Below are 24,217 nucleotides of genomic sequence, written 5' to 3' on the forward strand. Positions count from 1 at the left end.
ATCTGCTAAAGATCAGGTTTGGTCACCATGATTTGGTACAAATGGGAGCTTTATTTAATTTTTAACTGGTTTCTACCAAAGTTCATAGTGTTTTCCTTTAGGCTAAAAAGTAAATTTGTTATGGTTGGGTAATAAATGCCACCTCCACCTTGATTACAAAAAAGGGACAGACGGACAAACGATATGTAAGAAAACATAGACAGACGGGCCTAGAAGGTAAATTAGTTTTGGATGGACTTTGTCCTTAGAAACCAGAAGCTCGATATTGATTGTTTCGTATATTTTAATTTTTATAACCGCTTAGTGTTTGTCCACACAAATTGGCCCACCCTAATGTCCACAGTTATGGCCAAAGGAAACAAGAGATGACTAATAGTTTAAAACTCCCATGATTTGGCGAGAACTTTTGACACAGCACCAATCCTTTCTTTGTTCAATTTATTGTTCATGGGTGCGTATGTTTACTTTTCGATAGTTATGCCCTTATATGCGTCATACGCCACCTTGTTCACACATGTTTCATATACAAATACTTGGCAAAGAGGTTATTTGCTAATCAAATAGCCACATCATGAATGCATCCCTTTTTCCATTTTAACATAACCGTAGACACATCACGCATTTCAGACATATAAAATGAGGAACCCACGACTTATCCTAATGACGCAACACTATTTTAAAGTAAAGTTAATATGAAATTTTGAAAAAGTCCCACATAGGTAATTACCATTTTTAATTAAAGGGTGATTTTTTAAGAGCTATTGGAAAGTTTTTCGAAAAAAAAACATATAAAATTCTGAATAATGCATGAAATGTTTATTTGAATCGATAGTATGGTCAATATGATTTAATGTTTGAAGATTATGCCATGCAAATGTTGACCGTAACTGCGCCTCAAATGGCCCATCCTTTTAGTCAAAATTTTGATATACTCTTTCCATCATTTCGGCCGGTATATCACGAATAAATGCTTAATTTTTGTGGGGTTGTGTTAAAGCTGATGTCTATACAGACATCGGTGGTGGCTATAAAAAATTAACCTCAAAGAAATCAAAGTCATGAATTCCGTGGTACTCACAAAATCCCTAATTGTTCTCCATTCCACGCCCCTTAATAAGTGGCAGTGTCTGTTATCTGCGAAAGCCGGGCCATGGCATAGGAAATGTTCCAAAGTCTCATAATCGCGCCCGTTGTCCTATATGTCTTGTAATGATACCGAAAGCTATGCTGATCTTTTTCATACTACTTTTCGGCATTAGACTCGTTCTCTAAAGATCTGGATCACCCTCCAGGATTTTCGTCGTCCACCAACCGACTCACTGTCCCACGTGCGGGTTCGACGCCGACGATCTTAACTCGCACTGCTTTGCCCCGCAAGGCTTCGCATTTACTGATGGCAGTCCTCTGGTTTTGACTGTACCCCTGCACCCCAACGGATTGGTCTAACATCCTTCTTACATACCAAAACCGTCCGTGACCTCACCGTCCTGGTTGTTATATCCCTGATATCCATAGCACCTCATAGATCGCTCCTCTAGCCAAGTTGGTAGTTTGTTCAAACTGCAAGCGTAGGGGTCGTGGGTTCGATTTTCACCAAAGACCAAGTCTGTCGCTACTTTGGTATTACAATGGACTTAAAATAGTCTTAAAATAGTCTAGTCGAGTCTGCTTAAAAACCCAGACTGCCATCTAACCTAAGCTAAACTAACCACCTGTATGATCACCGGGATCTCCGCCTGCAAGACCTTGTTATGACCAGCTAGTCGGAAACAGATCTAAGTCTCTGGGTCCTCAATGTAGACTTCTAGACCCACTCTGTCCTTTAGTTTCAAAGCATTCATGTAGCACACATACATTGACAATACCAGCGTATCGTCAATGGATCTACTCCTATCTACTATCCATTCTTCCATCGCCTTAAGTCTCACAGCCGCTGTGGCTACCTCATACTTAATATGTATGCTTGTGGGTCGAACATTCAGAATAGTCTCCAGTGCTCTAGGGGACATGGTTCTCATCGACCTGTCTGTGCCAAGACAATATTTTCTCTGAACTTGTCACACAACTTCGTCTTTCTTGTGAACATGCAGACTTCAGTCTTCTCTGGATTAACATTCAGACCCACGTCTAGCCTAGTCAATTGCCATCTCCAAGACCCTCTCGGCCTCTGCATAGCTGATTGCAAACGGGCTGCTATGCCCCCATAGCAGCTTTATTGAAATATGGTCCGATTTAGACCATATTCGACACGGATATTGAGTGGTCCATTAAGTACAAGTCATTGTTCAATTTTGTAGAACCTAATATTGGTCTTTTTGGTAGTCATATCCAAATATAGATCGATCTGAAAAATATACGACACGTATATCAAAAAGCCTAACATAAGTCACGGTGTCACATTTCAGTGAAATCGCATTATAAAAGTGTCTTTTATGGGGCCAATAATTTAATTTGAAAGATCGGTTTATATGGCAGCTATATCAAAATCTGAACCGATCTGGGCCAAATTGAAGAAAGATGTCGAAGCGCCTAACACAACTCACCGTTGGCACACACATCGAATTATCCATTTCAGACCCTATAAAGGATATATATTCTTGATCAGAGTCAAAATCTAAGACGATCTATCACTGTCCGTCCGTCTGTATGCTAAAATCATGCTACAGTCTTTAAGAATAGAGATATTGAGTTGACACTTCGCACAGATTCTTTTTTTGTCTATAAGCAGGTTAAGTTCGAAGATGGACTATATCGGACTATATCTTCATATAGCCCCCATATAGACCGATCCACCGATTTAGGGTCTTACGTCCAAAAAAGCCACATTTATTATCCGATTTCGCTGAAATTTGGGAGAGTGAGTTGTGTTAGACCCTTCGACATCCTTCGTCAATTTGACCCAGATCGGTTCAGATTTGGATATAGCTGCCATATAGACCGATCTCTCGATTTAAGGATTTGGGCCCATAAAAGGCTCATTTATTATCCGATTTGGCTGAAATTTGGGAGAGTGAGTTGTGTTAGACCCTTCGACATCCTTCTTCTAATTGGCCCAGATCGGTTCAGATTTGGATATAGCTGCCATATAGACCAATCTCTCGATTTAAGGATTTGGGCCCATAAAAGGCTCATTTATTATCCGATTTGGCTGAAATTTGGGACAGTGAGTTGTGTTAGACCCTTCGATATCCTTCGTCAATTTGACCCAGATCGGTTCAGATTTGGATATAGCTGCCATATAGACCGATCTCTCGATTTAAGGATTTGGGCCCATAAAAGGCTCATTTATTATCCGATTTGGCTGAAATTTGGGACAGTGAGTTGTGTTACGCCCTTTGACATCCTTCGTCAATTTGACCCAGATCGGTTCAGATTTGGATATAGCTGCCATATAGACCAATCTCTCGATTCAAAGTTTTGGGCCCATAAAAGGCGCATTTATTCTCCCCTTTCTCCCAAAATTTGGGACAGTGCGTTGTGTTAAACCCTTCGATAACCTTCTTCAATTTGGCCCAGATCGGTTCAGATTTGGATATAGCTGCCATATAGACCGATTCTCCGATTTAGGGTCTTAGGCCCACAAAAACCACATTTATTATCCGATTTTGCTGAAATTTGGGACAGGGAGTTGTGTTAGGCTCTTCGACATCCTTCGTCAATTTGGCTCAGATCGGTTCAGATTTTGATATAGCTGCCATATAGACCGATCCTCCGATTTTGGATCATAGGCCCATACAAGGCGCATTTATTGTCCGATGTCACCGAAATTTGAGGCAGTGAGTTGTGTTAGGCTCTTCTACATTCTTCGTGAATTTGGCCCAGATCGGTCCAGATTTGAATATAGCTGCCATATAGGCCGATCCTCCGATTTAGGGTCTTAGGCCCATAAAAGGCGCATTTATTATCCGATTTAGCTGAAGTTTGGCACAGGGAGTTGTGTTAAGCTCTTCGACATCTTTCGTCAATTGGGCCCAGATCGGTTTAGATTTTGATATAGCTGCCATATAGACTGATCCTCCTATTTTGGGTTTTAGGCCCATAAAAACCACATTTATTATCCGATTTTGCTGAAATTTGAGACAGGGAGTTGTGTTAGGCTCTTCCACGTCTTTCTTCAATTTGGCCCAGATCGGTTCAGATTTTGATATAGCTGCCATATAGACCGATCCTCCGATTTAGGGTCTTAGGCCCATACAAGGAGCATTTATTGTCCGATGTCACTGAAATTTGAGGCAGTGAGTTGTGTTAGGCTCTTCGACGTCCTTCTTCATTTTGGCCCAGATCGGTCCAGATTTGAATATAGCCGCCATATAGACCGACATCTCGATTTAACGTCTTGGGCCCATAAAAGGCCCATTTATTGTCCGATTTCCCCCCAAATTTGGAACAGTGAGTTGTGTTAGGCTCTTCGACATTTTTCTGCAACTTGGCACAAATCGGTCGGTCCAGATTTGGATATAGCTGCCATGTAGACCTATACCTCGATTTAAAGTCTTGGCCCTATAAAAGGCGCATTTATAAACAGATTTCAGTGAAATTTGACACAGTAACTTATGTTAGGCTTTTCGACATCCGTGTCGTATATGGTTCAGATTGGTTTATTTTTAAATATAGCTACTAAACGGAACAATGACTTGTACTTATTAGTATTTGATCCAAATCGGAACATATTTCGATATAACTGCTATGGGACATATGGTATGCAATTTTCACCGGATTTTGATGCAAGATGGTTTACATATATACCAGAGGTGGTGGGTACCCAAAGTTCGGCCCGGCCGAACTTAACGCCTTTTTACTTGTTTTGCCTAATTTTGCATTTCCTTACTTGATTTAAACAAATTCGTGTTTTGGGATTACCACAAGATTGTAAAAAAAAAACACTTCTCTTAGATCGTGTATCCATCTAACGTTTTCAAAAATGGTATCATTTGTCATTTGAAATCTTTAGTAGTTGTGTTCATCTGTATTAAAGGGGAAAAATGAGGTGTTCTCGTAGTATAGTGGCCTAGCATATTATGTCCTACAATTGAAGCCAACGTTCCACTCTACTCTTGAATGCCCTCTTATTGAGTCTTACATTACAGCGATTAAACCAAGTTTCCCTTTGGCGGATTTTTAGAAAAATACAACAAAATGCTGCTTTTCGAAACTTTTGTTTTTTTTATCATATGACCAAAAGCTTTATGAGCAGGCCTCTTGAAAATATTTTTTATAATTTTTTTTTTTATTAAAATAGTTATTATTTTGTAGTTTATTTATATTTATTTTTTAATCGATTTGCTTTCGTTAGAAAATCCTAGTTCATATACCCATTTTATGAAGGTATACGAAATATTGCAAGGCAAAAAAAAATATAAAGGCAATACGATTTGATGAGATTACTATCTTGGCTTTATAGATGAGTTAATTATTGTTGGTTTTTGTTGTCTTCTTGTGTAGGATAAGTTGAGAGCTAAAGCCATGCTTGCTTTAAGCTTCCCCAAAAAAAAAAGTGTTCCTTAAATGTCATTTGCCACTGCTTTAGCCTTAAGCCGTTCCTTTGGTGTTGTTTAAGTTGATATATGCCTTTTATTAAGTGTTTGTTTTCGTATGCGTTTCTCATGTTGAAGATGAATTGTTGAGAAGCGTTGTCTCTTAAAGTTTGTTTTTCTTTTTGGTTCGTTTAATTGCAATTGAGAATTGCCTTACATTTTGGTGTGTTTACCAGTTGCTTTGGTGGTTGCGAGTATATTTGCGGTCTCAACTAATCATGTTTCCTTTCCAACTTATAGATCACAGCCAACTTGGATGTATTCCTGCGACGATTCAATGAGCTGCAATACTGGATAGTCACGGAAATGGTGTCGACGCCCAGCATGAGCAAGCGCGTGGGTCTGCTTAGAAAATTCATAAAATTGGCTGCCTAGTAAGTTGAAATCCTAAAGGGAAGAGGAGCCCCCCCACCCCACTCTGGGTAGGGCACTCTAAATTTTCTTCCATATTTCTGTTGTGCAACGATTCTCATAATATCTCTATATCTTTGATGATAACTCCCGTTTCAGTTGCAAAGAATATCAAAATCTGAATGCATTCTTTGCCATTGTCATGGGGCTCTCGAATATGGCCGTGTCTCGGCTGCAACAGACCTGGGAGAAGATCCCTTCGAAATTTCGCAAACTTTACCAAGAATTTGAGGCTTTAATCGATCCTAGTCGTAATCATCGTGCATATCGGGTGTTTGTGGGCAAACTTCAGCCCCCGCTAATACCCTTCATGCCGCTCTTGCTCAAGGACATGACCTTTGCCCATGAGGGCAACAAAACCAGCATAGATGGCCTGGTGAATTTCGAAAAGATGCACATGATGGCCCAGACTATGCGTACTTTGAGATTTTGTCGCTCCAGAAGTTTGGGTAAGTAGATGCCCAATGTTTGTGGGCTATTTCACAAATAAATGCAACTTTTTATTATTTTGTTCATATTTAGGCCTGGAACCACCCTCGCCCAAGAGTGAAGGCGAGGTGCGCTCCTTTATAAGTTGTTTGCGTGTCATCGACAATCAAAGAGTCCTTACAGCTATGTCACAAAAAATCGAACCCAGCCGCAAGATCTAAATCGCATTACACCCCCCCTCATACATACTCCCCCATAGCCCTTAAATACAACCCAAATATAGTTTTTTAAGAGCCAAGGCGGCACAAGGCAGACAAAATTCCCCATAAAAAAAAAAGTTTATATGTAATCCTTGGAAAATGTAGTTTATTTAGTCTATACCCAGCAGAGAATATTTTTTAAGCATTACCTAGTATGTGTTGAAATTGTTTTTATTTGTGATTAGAATTTTAGAGATATATTAAAAATTTACTATGGACAACAAAAAGAAGAAAAACAAAAACAAACAAAACGTTTCTGACAACAACAAGAAAAAATGTATTTTAAAATATTATATGTGATAATAACGAATTGATAAATGAAACTTTTTCTATACTCCCTTCAAATGGGTCTAAGCTTTACTTTTTAGTCTCTCCCTCTCTCACTCAAAATCTCTCCTTAGCTATACCTCTTAGGTTTTGTTTAAATTTAAATTAAAAAAGACTCTCTTGAAAATTTTTGTTATGCCTAATTATTAGGAGCCTTGTTGAGAAAAAAACTGAACTAAACATATGGAACTTTTACAAGTCCACACAAGTACTGGGTCACAACTTTCCCCTAAAAGCAACGAACAACTTTCCCTGCCACTTCAGGAAAAATCGATGGTTTATAATTTTAGATAGAACTTCGCACAACAGGTGTCTATGGGATATTCCTTTTTTTCGTTCTCCCAGAGTCCATTAGGGGGGGAAAACCGCCGCTGAAAAATTTTTTTCTGATGGTCTCACCAGGATTCGAACCCAGGCGTCCAGCGTCACAGGCGGACATGCTAACCTCTGCGCTACGGTGGCCTCCAGTTCTCTTTTAGAATGTTTAAAATCGTATTTTATATTGTACTAGCCGAACCGGGCCCGCTCCGCTGCGCCTTCTTTAAGTCTCTAACAACTTTTTAGGGTGGGGACACTTCGCCCTGAATGCGGATATCGAATTCGTGCCATTGTAGCCTATGACGTTGAACGCGTTCGAATCCTGGCGAGAACATAGGACAAAGCGGTGTTTATCCCCTTTTAATGTTGGCGACATTTGCGAGGTAGGGTCATTTAAAAAAATTTCCCCAAAGAGGTGTCGCACTGCGGAACGCCCTTTGGACTCGGCTATAAAAAAGGTCCCTTATCATTGAGCCTGAACTTGAATCAGAAAGCACTCATTGATGTGTGAGAATTTGCCACTTCTCGGTTCCTGGTGGTAATGTTCTTTTTTAGGGTAAGATTCTCCTTAGAGGAGAGATGGCACCTCCGACATTTCGACTCAAATATGGATATCAAAATCGTGCTGCACTTCCAAATCTCTTTAATTTGAGCCCCATATTGCCATGACCGGTAAATATAATATGAACCGTTTGGAGGGTGTTTTGGATCTGGGGCGGCCACCGGCACTTTGCACTGAAAATAGATACCAAATTCGTTCTTTATTCCCAACGGAAATGAAGTTCAGTTAAGGCGGTGCTTTAGGGCGTACTCCAAAACACTTGGTTCCAAAATTGGATATCAAATTCGTTTTCTACCCTCAAATACCTATCATTTAAGTCCCATACTGTCCTAATGGGTCAAATAACGCATTTGAAGTATCTTTAGGAAGAAACGCACCACCTAGACTTGAGCGCTAATTTTAATGTCATATTCGTTGGCTACTCCCTAAAACCTTTCATTTGAGTCCCATAGAGCGCGCTGGGTACTTGGACCCAAATTTTAATATCATATTCGGTTTAATGGTCTCCAATACCTGTCATTAGATATCCTCATTGTGCCCATCGCACCACCTAAGTGGATGGCGTTTTTGGGATAAGTGGGAGGGTTCGCCTCCACCCGATATCTAAAAATTATATAGCCTATGTTTCCTTCCAGACAAACGTAAGGGGTTTTGGGGCTGCGGCGGCCCCCAGGTATTTGGACCCAACTTTTGTTACGATTATATATTAAATTCGTAATTTACTCTTGAATACCCTTCATTTGAATTCCATATTGTCCCGATCGGTCCACTTTTATTTTTGGGTAGTACTTTTTGGGTGAGGGGAAGAGTCCGCCACCACCCGATATATAAAAATTATATAGCCTATGTTTGCTTCCAGACAAACGTACACAATCTATGAAAATTTTAAGAAAATCGGTTCAGCCAAGTATCATGTAGCCATAATGGGTCTAATGTCGTTTTTGATGGGTGGTGTGACTCCCTATACTTCAATCTGATTTTGTATGCCAGATTCGAAATCAACTCCCTAATACCTTCCAGTTGAGCGCCATATTGAAATGAACGTCCAGTCCCATGGCAGCCGGTTGTATGTACCGGATTGACCCGATGTATTCCGTCATCGGCAAGGGCTGCCGCCTCAGTGAACCACACACTGCTACTACAACGACAACAACATGAACGTCCAATATGTCTGTTTGGGGGAGTTTTGGGGCTGGGGCGGCCCAATGGGTACTAAGACTAGAATTTCATACCATATTCGAAATCTACCCTACAATACCTTTTATTTGATACCTATATTGTCCCGATTGATTTTGGGTTGTGTTTTTGGCACAAGGGGAAGGGTTCGTCCCCCTTCCGATACCGAAAAATTATATAGCCTATGTTTCCTTCCAGACCAACCTACACAATATGCGAAAATTTCGAGCAAATCGGTTCTGCCGTTTTTCAGTCCATATATCCGTGATTGGCTAATGTGCCCATTTTGGGCGTTTTTGTGGGGGTGGGGTGACCCCCTATACTTCAACATGAATTTGTATGCCAGATTCGTTATCTACTCCCGCATACTCTTCATTTGATACCCATATTGTCCTTATCAGTCCACTTTTGATTTTGGGTGGTGTTTTTGGAATAACGGTGGAGGGTCCGCCCCCTTCCGTTATTATATTATAAAGCCTATTCCCACTTCCTGACCATATTCGTAATCTACTCCCGAATACCTTTCACTTGAGTCCCATATTGTCATAATCGTCAAATAAACCTATTTTAAGGGGTTTTGGGGCTGGGACGACCCCCCAGGTAAATGAACCCAACTTTTATTATGAAATTCGTACTCTACTCTTAAATACCTTTCATTTGAATTTCATATTGTCCCGGTCGGTCCACTTTTATTTTTGGTTAGTACTTTTGGAGTAAGGGGGAATGTCCTTTCATTAGAGTCCCATTTTGCCCATGAACATTCCCCTAAGGAACAGGGGCAAACTTCTCACATATCAATGAGAGCAGTACGATTCAAGTTTAAGCTCAATGATAAGGGGACTACTTTTTATAGCTGAGTCCGAACGACGTGCCGCAGTGCGACACCTCAATCAATTTTGGGACAAAGTTTCTGGGGGTCCATCCCTTCCCCAAAACAACCCCCAAACAGGACTTATTTACTGACCATGGCAACATGAAGCTTAAATAAAAGGTATTTGAGTGTACAATACGAATCTGATATCAAGATTCAAACAAGAGTTATTTAAGAGTAGTCCACGATTATGGTATTTCAAAGCCAAGTCACTAAGTGACCGCCCCATCCCCCAAAACGGACATGTTTGCCGACTGCGGAAAAATGGAGCTCAAATGAAGGGTATTTGGGACCATGAATCTGATATCAACATTCGGTTCCAACTGTCAAGGGGACGTCCCACCACCATAACAACCCCCCAAGTAGGACGTATTTGCTCACCAGGACAATTTGGGTCTTCAAGACAGAGGAGCTCGATATTCATAGTTTTTAGGACCCATACCCCAAACCGGTCATATTTGCTGGCTTTTTCAATAAGGGCTTTAAGTGAATGGTAATTTAGATTAGAAAACAAATTTGATATCCAATTTTGAGGCCAATGCCAATAGGGGGTTCAAATATATGAGAATAGAGCACGTTGCTGATATATTTTCAGGGCTTAGTGTTTGGGGGATCACCCCAAAACCCCCCTAAATCGGACATATATACCGACCATGTCAATGTGGGGCTTAAGAGAAAGGTATTGGGGTGCAGAGCAAGAATTGATACCCACTTTCGGGACCAATTTTCTGGGGGTCTAGCCCTTTCCCAAAATAACCCACAAACAGCAATTTTTTACTGACCATCGCAATATGGGGAGTAGAATACGAATTTGATATCCAAATGTAGGACCATGTATTTAGGGCATCACCCAAAAAGTAAAAATTTTTTGACCATGCCAATATGTTGCTCAAATGAAAGGTATTTGAAATTATTTGAACCAATTTTGGGGCCATGTGTTTGGGGGACGCCTCATCATTTAAACTCCCCTTTAACCAATGGCAATATGGGTTTAAATAAATGGTATTTGAGAGTAGAGCACGATGCTGATATTTTTTCAGGGCTAAGTGTATGGGGGACCTCCTCACCCCAGAAAACACCCCTAAATTAAACATAATTGGAGAAAATTTTCCAACCATGGCAATATGGGGCTCAAATGAAGGTATTTGGGAGTGGAATACGAATTTGATATCCAAATGTAGGACTATTTATTTAAGGCATCACCTCTTCCCCAAAACACCCGCCAAAGGGTAAAAATTTTTCGACCATGCCAATAAGTGGCTAAAATCAAAGGTATTTGAGATTAGAAAATGAATTTGGTAACCAATTTTGGGACCATGTGTTTGGGGGACGCCTCATCCTGTAAACTCCCCTCAAAACCAATGACAATATGGGGTTTAAATAAATGGCATTTGAGAGAAGAGCACGATGCTGATATTTTTCAGGTCTAAGTGTCTGGGAAACACCTAAATCAGACATCATGAGAATGTTTGATCCTTAAACACCTAATTCAGACATCATGAGGGCCCGGTCCAGCTAGTCATATATATTTGGAGATTGCATTAATATATTATTTTGCTATTGTTCTCAAATACACAGCTACATCCAGTACCTCCTGTATATTTCTGATTAATATTTTGATAGAAATATGGTTCTCAAACATCTTAAATGAATTGCTCTTAAAATACATATAAATCGATATAATTTAACTCAAACAATAGTTTCATCACCATTACAGCATTAAAGTCCTTAAAAAACTTAAACCTTAACCTAGCCTTTGATGAATTTTCCGCTTTCCTTAAAAAATTTAATTGTAAATAAAGCCGCTTTTCTACCACAGAAAAGAAGATGAAAGACAAAAACAAGAAGAACATTTTTAAAAATGAAGTAAACAAATTAGAAAAGGTAAATAAGTATAGTAAGCAGGCTCATAACATATACATACATATATATTTTTCTAAACTCTTTACAATTAAAAACTACAAATTAGCCAAAACTATAATTATCTGTTTATAGAAAAAAAAATAAAAAAAAACAAAAATTCACTCTATAACTTCTAGTTTTATTTTTATTGTAAATTATAATGGCATTTATTTTAAGTTGAAACTTTTTGATAATTTATTGATCATATGTCCACTATAAAAGAACTGTCATTTTCCTTAAAATGTAAAAATAATTATTTATTAATACATATTACCTTTCATCTATAAGAGTAGTTGATTGATTTCTATTATCAGTAGTAGTCTAAAAACAAAATATGTAGTCTACATTTCATACTGTTATGTTATTGCAAGACATAGAAACAATAAATAAAAACATTTTTAAATATTTTCTTTTTAAATTTTTGTTTATATTTTTTTAGTTTTCAAGCTGATCAAAATGACAGCTTTATGTAGATTCTTCTTAAAAAACACTTTTTATAAAAACAATCTTAGTAATTAAAAGAAAAAAAATCTTAAATCTCTTCACATATTGAAGAAGAATTACTTCAACTGCAACCTTAATTAGGTGTGAGTATTTCATTTTTGAACAACTGCTGTCGATACTTTGTGCTAAAAGAACATCATTCGCAAAAGCCTACTTTGCACTGATATTAAGCGAGATACCTTCAAATATTCTTTCTTCTGGGTGCAAAAATGTCACAGAACAATCTTGCCAATACACTTCACGGACTGCTATCCAGCTAAACGACTTAAGTTGAACGAATCGTATGAAACGCCATCTTGGGGCGAACTACACACAGTATTGCCAAATTGAAATCTTGGAACCATTTCCAGAACTTTTGAACGGATTAAGACATGAACACGAAACTTAATAATGTCAATGGAAGAGTGTTTTGCAATAAGTGTGCAAAATTTGGGTATCCTAGTGGGTCCAGAGGATGATCCACGTCAAATTAAAATTGCTTGCCAAACAGTCATTAATAGGCTGATCGGATTGATAGTTACAAAAAAACTCGTAAAACTGTATAAAAAACAAATAAGAGCGTACTAAGTTCTACCCAGCCGAGTCTTGTATACCCTCCACCATGGATCACATTCGTCGAGTTCTTTGCGCGGTATCTCTTTTTAGGCAAACAAACAATAATGAATAAGAACTGTTATGCTATTGGAGCTGTATTAAGTTATAGTCCGATTCGGGCCATAAACGAAGTGAATGGTGAACATTGTAGAAGTCATTGTGTAATATTTCAGTCCATTTGGATAAGAATTGCTCCTTGTAGGGGCTCAAGAGTCAAAATCGGGAGATCGGTTTATATGGGAGCTGTATCAAGCTATAAATCGATTCAGACCATATTAGACACGTATGATGAAGGTCATGGGAGAAGTCGTTGTAAAAAAATTCTGCCAAATCGGATGAGAATTGCGCCCTCTAGAGGTTTAAGAAGTCAAGATCCCAGAGCAGTTTTTATAGCAGCTTTATCGGGTTATGTACCGATATGCGCCATACTGCGCACAGTTGTTGAAAGTCATAACAAAACTCCTCATGCAAAATCTCAGTCAAATCGGAAGAGAATTGCGCCCTCTAGAAGCTCAAGAAATCAAGTCCTCAGATCTGTTTATACGACAGCTATATCAGGTTATGAACCGATTTGAACCATACTTGGCACAGTTGTTGGATATCATAACAAAATACTTCGTGCAAAAATTCATTCAAATCGGATAAGAATGGAGCCCTCTATAGGCTCAAGAAGTCAAGACCCAAGATCGGTTTATATGACAACTATATCAGGTTATGGACCGATTTGAACCATACTTGACACAGTTGTTGGATATCATAACAAAACTCCTCATGCAAAATTTCAGCCAAATCGGATGAGAATTGCGCCCTCTAGAGGCTCAAGAAGTCAAGACCCAAGATCAGTTTATATGGCAGCTATAGCAGGTTATGAACCGATTTGAATTACATTTAACACAGATGTTGGAAGTAATACCAAAATACCATGTGCAAAATGTCAGTCAAATCGGATGAGAATTGCGCCCTCTGGAGGCTCAAGAAGTCAAGATCCAATATCGGTTTATATGGCAGGTTATGAACCGATTTGAACCATATTTAACACAGATGTTGAAAGTGATACCAAAACACCACATGCAAAATTTCAGCCAAATCGGACGAGAATTGCGCCCTCTAGAGGCTCAAGAAGTCAAGACCCAAGATCAGTTTATATGACAGCTATAGCAGGTTATGAACCGATTTGAACCACATTTAACACAGATGTTGGAAGTAATACCAAAACACCATGTGCAAAATGTCAGTCAAATCGGACGAGAATTGCGCCCTCTATAGCAGGGTTTCCCAACCCAATTTGCTTTGCGCCCACCCAAAACTTTGGTTGTGCCCACTAAAATTTTTCACACTCGGTTTGCGCAAAATGTTCAATGATTTTAAGAAGTCATATCGGTACTTAGAACGGGCCTATATTGCCATATTGACCAAATAGGATAAAAATTGGCACTGACATTGTTAGTCATAAGATAGGTTTTTGGGCCAAATTTCACCCAAATCAGGTGAAAATTGAGGCTTCAAGAAGTCAAATACGGGGATCGGTTTATATGGGTGCTACATCTAAATCTGAACCGATATGGTCCATTTGCTATCCCCAAAGACCTATATCAGTAAGAAATTTTTCAAGCAGCTAGCTTTACTCCTTCGAAATTTGGCGTGCTTTCGACAGACAGATGGACAGGCATGGTTAGATAGACTATGGTGGAGAGTATAAAAATGAAAATCAAACTACAAATGCCTTCGCAAAATACGAAGCCAGTCTCGGGCAAAAATTCAACAATCCCCTGAACCAGTAGAGATATTGTATTCCTCGAGGGATTTTATAGGGATGTTTAAGCAGTATCCAGCAAAAACAATTTGGAAATCGGACAAAAAATAAAGATATAGAAGTCTGAACAATTTTTCAAAATGCCGAGGTGACCAACTTTTGGGGCCTACCAAGAGACGCCCGGAAATTTGGCACACGATCTCGATAACACCTCTACTTTAACTATTCCTAATTTCAAAGAGATACCCCTACCCGTTCTTACACGGCATATTATACCCACCACCGAATGATGGGGGTATATTTATTTTGTCATTCCGTTTGCAACACATCGAAATATCCATTTCCGTCCCTTTAAGGTATATATATTCTTGATCAGCGTAAATAACTAAGACGAAGTAGCCATGTCCGTCCGCCTGTTCGTCTGTCTATTGAAATCACGCTACAGTTTTTAAAAATAGAGATATTGCGCTAAAACTTTGCACAGATTCTTTTTGGTCCATAAGCAGGTTAAATTCAAAGATGGACTGTATCGGACTATGTCTTGTGTAGAGCCCACCGATCGACCGATTTAGCCTCTAGGCCCATAAAAGCCACATTTATTATCCGATTTTACTGAAATTTGGGACAGTGAGTTGCGATTGGCCCTTCGACATACTTCTCAATTTGGCCCAGATCGGTCCAGATTTGGATATATTTATAGCCCGATTTTGCCGAAATTTGGGACAGTGGGTTGTGTTAGGCCCTTCGACATCCTTCTTCAATTTGGCGAAGATCGGGCCAGATTTGGATATAACCCCCATATAGACCGATCCGCCGATATAGGGTCTTAGGCACATAAAAGCCACATTTATTATCCGATTTTACTGAAATTTGGGACAGTGAGTTGTGTTAGGACCTTCGATATTTTTCTTCAATTTGGCCCAAATCGGTCCAGATTTGGATATAGCTGCCATATAAACCGATTCGCCGATGTAGGGTCTCAAGCCCATAAAAGCCACATTTATTATCCGATTTTGCTGAAATTTGTGACAGTGAGTTGTGTTAGGGCCTTCGACATCCTTCTTCACTTTGGTCGAGATCGGTTCATATTAGGATATAGCTGCCATATAGACCGATCTCTCGATTTAAGGTTTTGCGCTCATAAAAGGTGCTTTTATTGTACGATTTTGCCAAAATTTGCGACATTGAGTTGCGTGGGGCTCCTCGACATCTTTCTGCAATTTGGCCCAGATCGATCCAGATTTGGATATAGCCCCCATATAGACCGTTCCGCCGATTTAGGGTCTTAAGCCCATTAAAGCCACATTTATTGTCCGATTTTACTGAAATTTGGGATAGTGAGTTGTGTTAGGGCCTTCGACATCCTTCTTCACTTTGGTCGAGATCGGTTCATATTAGAATATAGCTGCCATATAGACCGATCTCTCGATTTAGGGTTTTGGGCCCATAATAGGCACATTTATTATCCGCTTTTGCTGAAATTTGGGAGATTGCGTTGTGTTAGACCCTTCGACAATCTTCTTCAATTTGGCCCAAATCGGTCCAGATTTGGATATAGCTGCCATATAGGCCGATCTCTCGATTTAAGGTCTTGCGCCCAAAAAAAGTGCATTTATTGTCCGATTTTGCCAAAATTTGGAACAGTGAGTTGTGTTAGGCCCTTCGACACATTTCTGCAATTTGGCTCAGATCGGTCCAGATTTGGATATAGCTGCCATATCGACCGGTCCGACGATTTAGGGTCTTAAGCCCATAAAATCCACATTTATAGTCGGATGTCGCCGAAATTTGGGACAGTGAGTTGCGTGGGGCCCTTCGACATCTTTCTTTACTTTGGTCGAGATCGATTCATATTTGGATATAGCTGCCATATAGATCGATCCTCCGATTTAGGGTCTTAGGCCCATAAAAGCCACATTTATTATTCGATTTTGTTGAAATTTGAGACAGTGAGTTGTGCTAGACCCTTCGACATCCTTCGTCAAATTGGCCCAGATCGGTCCAGATTTGGATATAGCCGCCATATAGACCGATTGGCCGATTTTGGGTCTTAGGCCCATAAAAGCCACAGATAATGAGTTAGGACCTTTGACATTCCTCTTTAATTTGGCCCAGATCTGTCCAGATATGGATACAGCTGCCATATAAACCGATCCGCCGATTTAGGGTCTTAGGTCTATAGCCACATTTGTTATCCGATTTTGTTGAAATTTGGGACAGTGAGTTGTCTTTGGCCCTTTGATACCTTTCTGCAATTTGGCCCAGATCGGTCCAGATTTGGATATAGCTGCCATATAGACCGATTTCTCGATTTAAGGTTTTGGGCCCTTAAAAGTCGCATTTATTGTCCGATGTCGCCGAAATTTGGGACGGTAAGTTAAGTTAAGCCCCTCGACATACTTCTGCAATTTGGCTCAGATCGATCAAGATTTGCATATAGCTGCCATATAGACCTATCTCTCGATCTAAGGTTTTGGTGCCATAATAGGCCGGTCCACATTTGAATATAGCCGCCATATAGACCGATATTTCGATTAAAAGTCTTGGCCCCATAAAAGGCGCCGATTTCACTGAAATTTGACACAGTGACTTATGTTCGGCTTTTCGACATCCGTGTCGAATATGGTTCAGATCGATTTATTTTTAGATATAGCTACTAAAAAGATCAAAATCTTGTTGACTTGTACTTATTAGTATTTGGTCCAAATCGGAACATATTTCGATATAGCTGCTATGGGGCATTCATCGGATTTTGACGAATGGTGGTTTACATATATACCCGAGGTGGTGGGTATCCAAAGTTCGGCCCGGCCGAACTTAACGCTTTTTTAATTGTTTTGATATGATTTCCTATGTAGAAAGGAACGATAGAGGGATCTGAAGGTTTATTGTTGGGTGATATTTATCCTCTGGACTGGTAATGGGTTTGAAAGGAAGAAGTAATGTATATCAATATCAAAGTTGTAGTTTCCAAATTTCTCAATTTCTCCATTGATATCTGCTAGTTAACATTTTTTTTAGTTTCTGCATATAAAGAAAAGCCATTTTTACTTTTCTGAATATTGCACTCAAATCCGAATATTGCAGTTCATTATTAAATTACTCTTTGTCAAAATTGGTCATTGGAGGAAGAAACCACAACCCATGGTGATTTGAATATAAGCTTATTTTCATTATAACTCAAGTCAGTTTTAGATAAAAGTTTTTTCCTGGCACAAAAGTCTAATGCAGGATGACTCGCAAACTTGGCTAAGCAGTTTTCATTAATACCTAAGTCTCTTCTTTTTCTATAACACCATCCTGTGATATGTGTTATAAATGTTCTGTATAAAAAAAATATTTATTATATTAATTTTGTATATGTAATAGTAGAAGAAGACAAAAAAAAACAAAAATTAGAAACAACACAAATTTTTATAAAATTATAACGCATATAAGAGCAAAAACGCAAATTTGAAAACAAAACAAACAAAACTGGAGAGGGACCTTTGTTAATCGTTAACATAAAAAATTAATGCAATGCAATAATACTCTAATATATTTACATATAGATGTATTTTATTATATTAGGAATACAGCCATAGACAAACAAAAGTAATAAAAAAAAAATTGAAAGAATACCCCATTAAGTGTTTTAGTGTTAAATATTGCAATAAAAAAAATAAACAAATACGAATAAGAAAAATACAACCCTCTTTAAAGTTTCTTACTCAAACTTAAAGTTAACTAACCGATTATGTATTAATAAACTCTCTCAAAACGGGTCTCTCACTTTCATTGATTATTACCACACAATTTTATTCTCAAAGAATAAATATATTTTTATTCTAAAACAAAAGTTTTAAACAAACAAAAACTAAACAAATATTAAAAAAACAAAAATTTTTATTTAAAAAAATATGTTAAAAAAAAATTTATGAAAAACTTTACAAAGCCAACTTTCCAAAAACCAGTTTGTAACCCTAAACTGATTACAATAATGAATGTATTCTTTTGTAAAACAAAAATGGTTTCTTACCGTAAACGAATTTTTTATAAAAACCCAAAAATAAATCAAAATCTTTGTATAATTCTATCAAAACTTTGTTTCTAAAAAAAAAAAAACAACTGCAAAATTTAGTAATGTTAATGAGTTGTCCTTCAAACCATAACAACAAAAAAACTCTTCTAGAAAGATCTGTAAAAACCTAGGAAAAACAAAATATAAAAACACCAACATGTTATACATATTTGTACGAAACTAACAAAGAAACTCCTCTGATGAAGATCGGTGAATAATCGATCAGAAAATATTTCTACCATAGAAAAAATTATTTGCAAAATAAAAGCTCACAACTGATTACTTACTTTACTCTAATTGGCTATGATAGAATATTTGTTCCACTAGCCGAACGTGGAATAGCGTTCCAAGCGTCTCGATCTTCTGCGCTCATTCTAAAATCTCTGACATGAAGTTTCGAGGTGTCTCCCACCACTTGATCTTTCCATCGGGCTTTTGGTCTTCCCGGTTTGCATGTACCACCGTGTTTGCCTTCAAAAGACTTCTTAGCTGGAGCTTCTTCATCCATTCAGACAACATGACCTAGCCAACGCAGCCGTTGTATTTTGATGTGTGTAACTATGCTATCGTCGTCATACAGCTCGTGGTTCATTCTCCATTAACGCAAACTGGACCATATATTTAACGAAGAATCTTTCTCTCAAATACTCCAAGCACTGCCTCATCTGCTTTCACAAGTACCCATGCTTCAGAAGCCTATAACAGCATGGGTAGTGTCAGTGTCATGTATAGTGTAATCTTGGTCTGTCTAGAGGTAGCCTTGTCCAAAGAAGCATCTGTTTGCCAGTATTATTCTTCGCTTTATTTCAAAACTGGTGTCATTCGATTCGGTTACGGCGGTGCCGAGGTAGACAAAATTACTGACTGTCTCAAAGGTGTGGTTCCCAACTTTCTCCATTTTCTTTATCTGCTCGGTTGTGCAAGGCTTTTTGGGAGTTGACACCATCCATTTCGTCTTATCTCCATTTACTGCCAGATCCATTTTCACTGACTTTCTTTCGATTCTTTCAAAGGCAGTTACTACATCCGGTGACCGACCTATGATGTCGATTTCGTAGGCATAGGCTAGTAGCTTGTGTTCCCTTGTGATTAATGTGCCATATCATTCACATCTGCATCTCGTATAATCTTCTCCAGCAGAATATTAGATCATACGATAGGCTGTCTTCTTGTCTGAAACCTCGTTTGGTATTATATGGTTCGGAGAGATTCTTTCCTATTCTTACTGAGGAACGTGTATCAGCAAGCGTCATCCAGCAGAGTCTTATTAATTTTGCAGAGATACCAAACTCTGACATGGCTTGAAATACCTTTGAACGTGAATTAGTATCGAAGCCGGCTTTGAGAGATGGTAGGTGTTTATTTGTCCTTCTCGGGTCTTTTGCAGGATTTGGCGCAGTGTGAATATCTGGTCTAGGGTGGATTTACCAGGACTAAAGCCGCATTGATAGGGCCCAATTATCTCATTGACTTTAGGTGTTAATCTTTCACACAGTACGCTCGAGAGTATCTTGTATGCGATGTTGGCACATTCCGTCTTGTCTCCTTTCTTGTATACGGGACATAGTATGGTGAGGTTCCAATCATCGGGTATGTGTTCTTTTAGCCAGATTGCGCAGATAAGCCGATGCATAGGCCTTATCAGCGTGTCGCTTCCGGTCTTAAATAGTTCAGCGGGTAACCCATCGGCTCCTGCTGCCTTGTTGTTCTTTTGTCGGGTCACAGCTACCTGCATCTCATTCTGACTAGGAGGTAAACATTCTATACCATCATCAGGGATTGTTTCTGCGGTATCATCATTGCCGTCGGACACTAGCAGTTGGGTAAAATGTTCTTTCCATATCCTCAGCATGTTATCTGTGTCATTTACCAGATTTCCTACTTTGTCTCTGGAGGAGATGGCCTGCACCAAAGCCATCGGTTTAATGTTTAATTCTTTGGTAGAATTTCCCGACTGCATTCTGACTCCTGTACATCTCAATTCGCTCACACTCCCGTCTTTCCATTTCCTTTCTCTTTCTGCGGAAAAGACGTCTCTCCTCACTCCTTTTCTCCTGATACCTCTGATTAACCAATTGATTACTACAATGTACAAAATTAAATTATTTTAATACTGAACTATGATGAAGGATGTTTTTATACCCATCACGGAAGGATGGAGGTACATTCATTTTGTCATTTCATTTGATACACATCGAAATATCCATTCCTGACCCTATAAAGTATATATATCTTAGATCAGAGTAAAAATCTAAGACGATCTAGCCATGTCCGTCCGTCTGTCTGATGAAATCAAGCTACAGTCTTTAAAAATAGAGATATTGAGCTGAAACTTTGCACAGATTCTTTTTTGTCCATAAGCAGGTTCAGTTCGAAGATGAGCTATATCGGACTATATCTTGATATAGCCCCCATATAGACCGATCGGCCGATTTAGGGTCTTAGGCCCATAAAAACCACATTTATTATCCGATTTTGCTGAATTTTGGAACAGTGAGTTGTGGTAGGCCCCTCGACATCCTTCGTCTATTTGGCCCAAATCGGACCAGATTTGGATAAAGCTGCCGTATAGACCGATCCTCCGATTTAGGGTTTTGGGGCCATAATAGGCGCATTTATTGTTCGATTTTGCGGAAATTTGAGACAGTGAGTTGCGTTAGGCTCTTCGACGTCCTTCGTCAATTTGGCCCAGATCGGCTCAGGTTTAAATATAGCTGCCATATAGACCGATCCTCCGATTTAGGGTCTTAGGCCAATAAAAGCCACATTTATTATCCGATTTTTCCGAAATTTGGGACAGTAAGTTGGGTTAAGCCCCTCGATATCCTTCGTTAGTTTGACCCAGATCAGTCCATATTTGGATATAGCTGACATATAGACCGATCCTCCGATTTAAGGTCTTAGGCCTATAAAAGCCACATTTATTATCCGATTTTGCTGAAATTTGGGACAGTGAGTTGTGTTAGGTCCTTCGACATCCTTCGTCAATTTGGCCCAGATCGGTCCAAATTTGGATATAGCTGCCATATAGACCGATACTCCGATTTAGGCTTTTGGGGCCATAATAGGGGCATTTATTGTCCGATTATGCTGAAATTTGGGACAGTGAGTTGCGTTAGGCCCTTCGACATCTTTTGTCAATTTGGCCCAAATCGGTCTAGGTTTGGATATAGCTGCCTGTAGACCGATCTCTCGGTTTTAGGTTTTGGGACCATAAAAGGCACATTTATTGTCCGATTTCGCCGAGATTTGGGACAGTTCGTTGTGTTAGACTCTTCGACGTCCTTCTTTAATTTGGCCCAGATCGGTGCAGATTTAAATATAGCTGCCAATATAGACCGGTCTCTCGATTTAAAGGTTTGAGCCCTTAAAAGGCGCATTTATTGTCCGATTTCGCCGAGATTTGGGACAGTTCGTTGTGTTAGGCTTTACGACATCCGTGTCGCATATGGTTCTGATCGATTTATTTTTAGTTATAGCTTCTAAAAAGACCAATATTTTGTTATACACAATTGAACAATGACTTGTACCGATTAGTATTTGGTCCAAATCCGAACATATTTCGATAAAACTGCTATGGGACATAAGGTATACAATTTACACCGGATTTTGATGAAAGGTGGTTAACATAATACCCGAGTTGGGGGCTATCCAAAGTTCGGCCCAGCCGAACTTAATGCCTTTTTACTTGTTTGTCTTGAGTCGTTAACTTGCTTCTTGTTATTTAGAACTGAAATCGTTTAATGAAAGTTTAAATATGGTAGAAAGTTATGAAATTAACTTTGCGGAAAGGTCCTCATTGCACTGTGGCTAAGTAGTAAAACCGAAATGTGTTGAGAAAAAACGCGAAGCACAAAACAGATCCAAGCGAGCTGAATCTCTTTCGCCTAAAGGATCGGTTGCACCAAGCCTTTCAATTAAACTTGAGTGCTAGACGCCTAGAGGCGACTATTTATCATTTACATCACTGTGAGTTTATTATTTATGGTAGAGATATTTTGTAAAAATCAAACACAAAAGCCTTTTATTATTACTTTAAACTCTAGCAACTACTTTTCAACGTCCATGAAAATAAAAAAAACAAAACAAAAAACTTCTTACAAAAAAGGAAAACCTGATGTTTCCCCAAAAACAAAAAACCCGAAGAAAATGTTAAAATAATGAAAATAGCCTAAAGAGGAAACCTGTATTTATTTATCAAATATGCAACTTTATATAGTTCTATAGCAACATTTAGGTCTAAACTTAATCATACTTGAATATACAAACATACATACAAATTAACTTTATAAATAATGTTGAGCAGAATATCTCCTGTTTTTGTAAAAATAATAAAAAAAAACACAACCAAACAAAACAAATGCAGAGTTAAATGTAAAAATTTACTAAAATAAGTTCTAAATGTGATTAGATTGGACAATCTTTACGAACCAAGAAAAAAAAAATAGAAAAATTTTTAACATCTTCTTACCACAGAACATTGTAGACAACAGCAATAGCAAATCTTTTATGCAATAAATTAAATTAAAAAAAAATATATAAAATGCCTAATAAAGAACCACCTGTAGAAATGTACACCCACACTCAAACATACACACACACACAGCAATAAAATCCACAGCTAGACAGTACCTTTCGTTTTAAATTCGATTACAATCTGGTCCAAAGGTCAAAACAAACTTCGACTACAAAAAGTCTCTTAAGCAGCTCACTGTAAGAAGAAAAACTCCAATTAACACATAAGAAGACGAAGAAGATGATAATGATGATGATGACGATGATGAAGAGTAAAAAGGAAAATAATATACAAATACCCATAACCAACCACAATACACACAGACACCTTGTAAAGCCACTCACTCGCAGCAAATACAACAACAAATTTCCCCTGAAATGTGCAAAACGAAGATTTGTAAGGAATTTTACAACTTGAATTCTACAAATAATAAATCCAAAAGATTCTTATTTATTTTTTCTTTTTCAACAAATGCATCCATTTTCACTGTATTTTTTTAATGTTTAATAACCATAGACTTGAACAATCGAAACGAAACGTAAAATGTACCAAACATGAGATCAACCAAGTTAGTAAAACAAATAGCAATAGTTTCTTCAAAAGAGCATAAACGTTACTTTTCGAAAAAGAAATAATGATACTAACAAATATTTCTTCATTCTTATTATGTATGAAAACAAATCAATAAATAAAGAAAATATTTATGGTAAAATTTCAAATCAATTGCAGTTTTATTTTAATGCTTAGAAATTTTATGCTGTGTGATGTTACCTCCTCTGGTAATCAATAAGTGGCAGAATAGCCTTTGCACATTCCCGAATAACCAATACTACACTAGCTATAAAGGAATTATTGACATCCTCAATGCAAGATTGATGAATTTTTTTGAGAAGAAAAAACCACATTAAGTTCGGAGAACGTCTCACTATGCATAAAATTCAAATCTCTAAATGTCTTTCTATCTCGGACCTAGATGAAATAAACGAAAGTATGCGAAGAA

At 38.4% G+C, this 24,217-nt stretch overlaps 1 protein-coding gene across 3 annotated transcripts in view; it reads left to right on the top strand.

Annotated features, from left to right (window-relative positions):
• Window positions 1–10,389, top strand: part of LOC106087471 (rap guanine nucleotide exchange factor 4) — a 528,050-nt gene extending 517,661 nt beyond the window's left edge. For all 3 annotated transcript variants that reach the window (XM_059370594.1, XM_059370595.1, XM_013252522.2), the window contains 3 exons: window positions 5,775–5,908; window positions 6,045–6,394; window positions 6,468–10,389. In XM_059370594.1, the coding sequence (XP_059226577.1) occupies window positions 5,775–5,908; window positions 6,045–6,394; window positions 6,468–6,595 (612 nt within the window). In that variant the 3' untranslated portion in view covers window positions 6,596–10,389. The remainder of the gene's footprint in view (window positions 1–5,774; window positions 5,909–6,044; window positions 6,395–6,467) is intronic.
• The last annotated feature ends 13,828 nt before the right edge of the window (window positions 10,390–24,217 follow it).

The sequence above is a fragment of the Stomoxys calcitrans genome, chromosome 5 (assembly GCF_963082655.1).
Source record: "Stomoxys calcitrans chromosome 5, idStoCalc2.1, whole genome shotgun sequence".
NCBI classification, from domain to species: domain Eukaryota; kingdom Metazoa; phylum Arthropoda; class Insecta; order Diptera; family Muscidae; genus Stomoxys; species Stomoxys calcitrans.